This window comes from Belonocnema kinseyi, chromosome 8 (assembly GCF_010883055.1).
Source record: "Belonocnema kinseyi isolate 2016_QV_RU_SX_M_011 chromosome 8, B_treatae_v1, whole genome shotgun sequence".
NCBI lineage: Eukaryota > Metazoa > Arthropoda > Insecta > Hymenoptera > Cynipidae > Belonocnema > Belonocnema kinseyi.
The window spans coordinates 69,237,597-69,245,016 of NC_046664.1; the positions used below are offsets into that span (position 1 = coordinate 69,237,597).

Here is a 7,420-nt window from a genome sequence, read left to right on the forward strand (position 1 = left end):
TCAATGAATTTCAATTTGTCCATTTTCTTATTAGACATTTTTTATAGTAAAAAAGTCAAGCTTTCTTTTGAGACTATTTAAAAAAAATCGTAGATGCCTAAACATGTTTCAGCGTAGCTAAGAATAGAATAAAATTTGTACTTTATTTTACAATATCTGAGTAAACAATTCTGGGCCGAGGTGCAGAAATAAATGTAATAAAAATTTAACCTAATAATTTTGAATATATTGCAGAAAAGTCAACATTCTTAACAAAATCAAGTGCGAAGCACGAGATACGTGTGGCGGATGTGTTCGCTAAAGCTTAAAGAGTTTTAATAAAAGAGAATTCAAAATCACCAAATAAATACGAAGACCGAGCGCGAAGCGCGAGAACAAGCATTCACACGCTCCAGGTCGCTCAAACTTACAAGCCGCGAGCGTATCGCGCGTCTCCAATGTGTCCGGGCAGCAGTTAGATTTTTGTAGTAACCTTTATACACTCTTTCATCATTTGAACACCCATATTCGATCGGTCATTTTAAATTCTTTAAATCTGACTTTGGAATTGTCATCAGCAGTATCATAGGTATAAAATAAAACGTTTGCACCATTAAAAGTTTTATTTACATAAAGCTGTGCTGATATAAAGTTTTTTTTTCGGGGAAAAAACGAAACTACACAACTTTGATTGCTTGCACTACCACCGCCATTCAAAAAGTATTTGCTACTAAAAGTAGTGGAAGAAGACGGAAAGTAATGTCCCGATAAAAAAGTCGATAATCAATCTGATTTGAAAATAAATTGATCACTTATTTTCTTTTCTCTCCATACAAAATGTTTTTTCAGATTATATAATTAAAAATGTCTTGAGGGATAGGCAGAATTTTTTGATCTTATATAAAAAATACTTGTTCATATATTTGCTAAAAGCTAATATTTAAACTGCTGGCCAAAGTTAAAATAAAATATTTAGGTTTTCATTGTCACGTTTCTGATTTTAGGATCCAATGTTGAATGCAATAAAACAGAAGCTCATAAAAAGAAGCAAATCACCAAAAAGCGAACAAGATGTTTTTAATCTAGTAAAGATCATAGTAAAAAAATTCGTTTACACCAAATTAACGTCTCTAATGTGTAGTTTATTGATGCATGATTGTGTTTGGTTTGACTTATTTTATTACACACATATTCGATTAAGACGTTCCAAGAGAAATTGAGGCTCCAGATTTTGTAACCGCTTATAAACACGCTTATAGACACGCTCAGACGACAAATTCTATAAGCAGTTAAAGAATCCGGAGCCTCAATTACTTGATTATTATTATTTAATATTTTCTTTAAAGGCAAATAAACTAACTCACAATTATTTTAGATTTGCAGTAAAAAAATAGTACTTTTGAGTATTGAGTTCATTACCTCTGAACTGTCTGCCGATACAAAGATTCCATGCAAATTGGTTAAAATTAAACTTGAAAGACCCAGATATTTCCGTATGGCCATGCCTAAGAATAGCCCGTATAAAAAGGCTATTAATTATTAGTAAGTATTTTCTCAATTTTTCTCAGAAAAAAATATAATCCTGTGCGTACTATAAAATAATGTTAGTCGTATTAAAACCTGTTTTATATAGCTTTCACACACCCAAACAAAGCTTTTAAATTTTTCATATTAACCCCGACATTTTTTAAGGTCCTCAGGAAGGTGTATTTCAGACATTTTAACAAGTTAAATTTATTATGCCTCATTTAAAAATGTGTGAATCTGACTGATTACGCCATATTGCTAAAAAAAATACTGTTAACCAACAAACAATTCAGGCCAATCTGATCGTTCTAGGTATTTTCAAGTACATTTATAAAAATGGAAGATACTTACTAGCCTAAACTGTGAAAACTAGAAACTAATTTTTTCATAATTTGACCCCATGAAATCCGTTTATGGTAGATACTAGTACGTAAGTCACATGCGACCGGTGAGTGACACTCTGTGTGCATTTCTTTACTTATTGACAATTAAATTGAAATCAAAGTGTAAATGAATGCTTCGTAAAAAGTAGGATGCTTCAATGTTATATTGCATATAAATATGGCCGGGAAATAATTTTCTACGCAGTTTATAAAAGATATTCAAACGCTGGTATTGCCATCTGGAAGCACGCCTCTCAACTATGGATAGTTACGAGTAGGGATAGTGCTAAGTAAGTACAAGCGATTCGGTGCACTGTCGTCAGTGAAAACAAATATCGTTCAATATAGGGATGTGAAATGTCAGTCAGCAAATTTGTGTGTCGGTGATTGGTTTCTGAAGAGCAAATGTTTGTATAATGATTCATTGTAAGCAATAATATAAACTGGTCAGAGAATTCGTAAAAAATCGAACAATCTGATTCTTTAAATCAGCCTGTTTTCATCCCAAATTATAATTAGTTTATTGTTAACAAACTTTGCTTCCATAAGAATAAATAAAATTTATCATTTGATTTCTAGTTCAGAGTAGTTTTTAGTTATTCATTAGCATACTAGTAATCAACCTGTCAGTGAACCACACAAAAAAATCAATAAATATTAATAAATAACGCGGACAATGCATTTTCAAATGCAAATAAAAACGAACTACAAAATATTGATATCAAAATTAATTAATCGTATACCATACATACTTTTTAAACAGGCAAATAGTTAATTGAAAGGATCTTATTTTTTTAACATATATCCATTGTTAGTACAAAATGTACAGTTTGAATTTCATTATTTAGATACCATAATAACTTTTTTAGCATAATTAGACTCAGGACAAATGGTATATTAAAGTACATCGAGTCAGAGCTTCAAGACAACAGCGTCAGTGGAATTTCCTCAATAAATGCACCTAATGAACAAATCTATGAGCCTGAAACCATCTTGGATATAGCATCACTCTTGGTGATGCTTTTTGGAAGCCTAGTTCTGTCTATTCTGATATTATTTTTCGAAAAATTTTATTTCACTGTTCGTGAGAGAAAGTCTGCTGAAATTTCTACACGTTCTCGCTCTGGAGCCACTCAATTTAGAAAATTAAATTAAGATATAACATGATATAATGTCTATCAAATAAAAAAGTGTTTTGATATTTCTAGTGTACCCACTTTATATACTGTCTTTTGAATAAACAGGGTAAATAATTCATGTTGTTATAACTCATCGATGGTAAAATATTTCTACCAATTACACAACCACACAGAAAAAATGTCGTGATCTGGGGACGCGACATGTGTCTTCCTACGGATTTTGAAGCATTGAATCCGAATCCGATGTCAGCATTTGACCTACACGTCAGCGTTTTACCCTAACCTTGAAAAACTCTAAAAAATTAGTATTTTCTGTTTTGAAGATGAAGCATATCAATTCTGATGCTTTTAGATGCACTGAATGCGAATTAGCAGTCAGAATTGATCCCACACGTTGTCCTTCAACACTAACCTAAAAAAAACTCAATAAAATGATATAAAATTGTGATATAATTCCTTGAAGGCTGATTTTTGTCGGAAAACCCATATCAGCGGAGTCTCATTCTTACAATCGGCGTGACCTAACTTCAACTCAGCTAACCTTAACTCACCTAACCTAACCTAATCTTATGTAACCCTTATCTTCCATCGTAGATTCTACTATTCCGTCAAAGGGTAAATGTTAATAAATAAATCATTGTTAGTAATGTCTGGAAATTCAAATTAACATTAAAAATTTGGTTTTACGGTCATCATTTGTGAAGCTTACTTGGTAACTTGTGTCTCAAAACTTTTCATATTTAACTGTTACTTCAAGGAGATCTTCCATTTTTTAAGTTCTTCTTCAGCGATCATAATAAGGACACGTGCTTACAATATTTCCATTCTGAAGCTGTCCATGTTCTTAGTGTTGCAGTTCACTACACTGTTAACAATTTCTGTTGGAAACTTCCACTACATGTATTGAAAGTTTATTTCCGAAACGTAAGGTAACGCTGCAATACACAATGTCGCAGTTTCCAAATTCTGGAATTGGTATGCTACCTTACATGTCTTGGAATTTTACAATACAAGTCTAATAGCTGGATATCTCGACGCCTGTTGAAGAGAAAAAATAGAACAACAAATGGTAAGTTCTCATAGAATACGTATTGTACTACCTGGTACTCGATCTGATGTACCCTAATCGTCGAATCATAATTTTTAGTAATTTTGGATATTAGAACAATCTAAATTCTGAATGAGTTGTCGTAGAATACGTGCTAAACTACCTGGTACGTGACCTGGCGCACTTGGGTTGTCAACGGATTATTTGGAACTGTTTTCATTATTCACAAAATATAAATTTTGAAAATGTTCTCGTTGAAAACGTATTAAACTACGTGGTGCTCGACCTAGTGCATCTGAATCGTCGACTCACAATTTTTAGTTATTTTGGCTGTTGAAACAATCTAAATTTTGACAAATTTCTCATAGAATACCTGCTAAGATACCTGGGGCACGACCTGGTGCACCCGGGTCGCCGACTAAGCATTTGGAACTGTTTTCACTATTCACAAAATTTAAATTTTTTAAAAGTTTTCGTAGAATACATATTAAATTACATGGTGCTCGATCCGGTGCACCCGGAACGTCGGCTCACAATTTTTAGTAATTTTGTCTGTTTGAAAAATCTAAATTTTGAAAAAATTCTCGTCGAATACGTATTTCACTACGTGGTGCTCGACCTAGTGCATCCAGACCGTCGACTCACAATTTTTAGTTATTTTGGCTGTTGAAATAATCTAAATTTTAAAAAAGTTCTCGTAAAATACGTGCTAAGATACCTGGGGCGCCACCCGGTGAACCCGGGTCGTCGACTAACCATTTGGAATTGTTTTTATTATTCACAAAATTAATTTTTTTTAAGTTCTCGTAGAGTACGTATTAAACTACCTGGTGCTCGACCCGGTGCCCCAAGATCGTCGGCTCACAATTTTTAGTAATTTTGGCTGGTGCACATTTTTCGTCTTACAAACGCTCTAATACACGTATTGGAATGGTTGGCGATGACGCCAAAATTGTCGGGAAACCTATTCAAATGTAAATTGAGGACGTGTAACTTTGTATTTATCAAACACCCCAATTTTTGGAAAGTCACTACAATCTGATCCACATTTTTTTTTCAGTTAGGACTTTTGTTATTCCCCAAGAAATTCGTCGCCATTGCCCTGAAGCTTTCCCAAGTTTTTTTTCGGCGTTGGTCATCTGAGTAATAAAATTCGCGTCTTTGAGTAGCGTTCTGATTTGTGGTCCATAAAATACACCTTCCTTCAATTTAGCATCTGACATTGATGGAAATTTTCGTCCTATGTACGTAAAGCTATGTACGACCATCCATATCCAAGGCTTTGACAAATTGCTTTAAAAATCCAAGCGTCATGTGGAGGGGTGGAAATAAGATTTTCTGAGGATCAACCAGACTCTGGTTGATGATGTTGTGAGAACCAGATTGAAATGATTCTCTCTGGGGCCAATCTTTTTTTACATAATGGTAGGCACGATCTCTGCTATTCCACAGGCACAGAAAGCATGGCTCTCTTTTGAAACCAGAAAGTACTCGCGTACTTTAATTTATCCCAAAACATTTTCATATTGCTATATTCCTCTTTGATCACTGTGCAGTGAGCAATGGGTATGGGAGCGTAAGAGTTGATAATATGTACACTGTTAAAAATGTTTGGACTTCTACCACACATCTACCAGAATTCTTCAATACAAGCGTAAGGTAAAATTGCAACCATGGTATTGGAATAAGAAAATTGCAATACACTGGAACTACCTGGTCGAGCATTAGGTAGTTTAATACGTATTCTACGAGAACTTTAAAAAAATTTTAATTTGGTGAATAATGAATACAGTTCCAAATGGTTAGTCGACGACCCGGGTGCACCTGGTCGCACCCCAAGTAGTTTAACACGTATTCTACGAGAACTCGTTCAGAATTTAGATTGTTCCAACAGCCGAAATGATTGAAAATTGTGAGTCGACGATCCGGGTACATCAGATCGAGCACCAGATAGTACAATACGTATTTTACGAAAACTTTAAAAATAATTTAAGTTTGTGAATAATGATGGTGTTGATGTTGATGAGTAATGATGTGAATAATGGTCGGTAATTTTGAGTAATTTTGGCTGTTGGAATAATCTAAATTTTGAAAAAGTTTTTGTAGAATACGTGATAAACTTCCTGAGGAGTGACCTGGTCCACCAGGTTGCCGACTTACCATTTGGAATTGTTTTCATTCTTCACAAAATTTAAATTTTTTTAAATTTCTCGTAGAAAACGTTTTAAACTACCTTGTGTACGACCTGGAGCACCCGGATCGTCGACACATAATTTTTAGTAATTTTGGCTGTTTAAACAGTCTAAATTTTGAACAAGTTCTCATAGAATACGTGCTAAGATACCTGGGGCGCGACCTAGAGCAACCGAGTCGTCGACTGATCATTTGGAATTGTTTTCATTATTGACGAAACTAAATTTTTTTTAAATTCTCGCAGAATACGTATTATACTACCTGGTGCTCGATCTGGTGCATCCGTATCGTCGGCTCAAAATTTCTAGTAATTTTTGCTGTTTGAACAATCTAAATTTTGAAAAAATTCTCGTTGAATACGTGCTAAGCTACCTAGTGCGCGACTAGATTCACCCGGATCGTCGACTCACTAATGGTATGTATTTTGGCAATTGGCAAAATTTAAATTCTTAAAAAGTTGTCATAGAATATTTGCTACACTATCTGGTGCGCGAACCGGTACACCCGGGTAGCGTAATTACCATTTGTGGTTCTAATTTTTCTCTTTAACAAGCGTCGAGATATCCAGCTACTAGACTTGAATTATAAAATTCCAAGCCATGTAGAGTAGCTTACCAATGCCAGAATTTGGAAACTACAAGATTGTGTATTGCAGCATTACCTTAAGTTTCGGAAATAAACTTCCAATAAATGCAGTGGAAGTTTCCAACAGAAATTTGTAACAGTGTAGTAGAACTCCTTCTATGTTTCTTTTGAATTAATCAATAAAATGTCTCCAGTCTTCATCTTTATGTGCATCATTTTTCAATTGATCCATCAAGCCTTTCACGTCAGTGCAATAAATGACAGAGGTCTCTTTATCCTTTGTGAAGAATTTCCGGAATTTTCGGTATCTGTTACGATAAAAAGACACTTTTGTGTTCGGCTGCAAACATTTATTTTCTTGAGAAAAGAAGCAGCGTATTCTGCTCAATCTTTTGGTAAACCAAGATCCCGAATGAAATAATTCAGTTCCAGCTAAAAAACTAATAATAATGGAACTTTCGACATTGTGTTATGCGTAAGATATTTATTTTCTTTTTCGTAATTGCTATCTGTATCATCGCTATCTTCTTTAGGTTGGTTGACGACTTCCATCACATTATATATAT

General features: G+C 34.2%; 1 protein-coding gene across 1 annotated transcript in view; it reads left to right on the plus strand.

The window, feature by feature from the left end:
* LOC117178842 overlaps positions 1-3,070 on the plus strand; it is a 19,042-nt gene extending 15,972 nt beyond the window's left edge. The window contains exons 6-7 of the mRNA XM_033370346.1: positions 1,355-1,521; positions 2,759-3,070. Coding sequence (XP_033226237.1) covers positions 1,355-1,521; positions 2,759-3,044 — 453 coding nt within the window. The 3' untranslated portion in view covers positions 3,045-3,070. The remainder of the gene's footprint in view (positions 1-1,354; positions 1,522-2,758) is intronic.
* Positions 3,071-7,420: the final 4,350 nt, after the last annotated feature.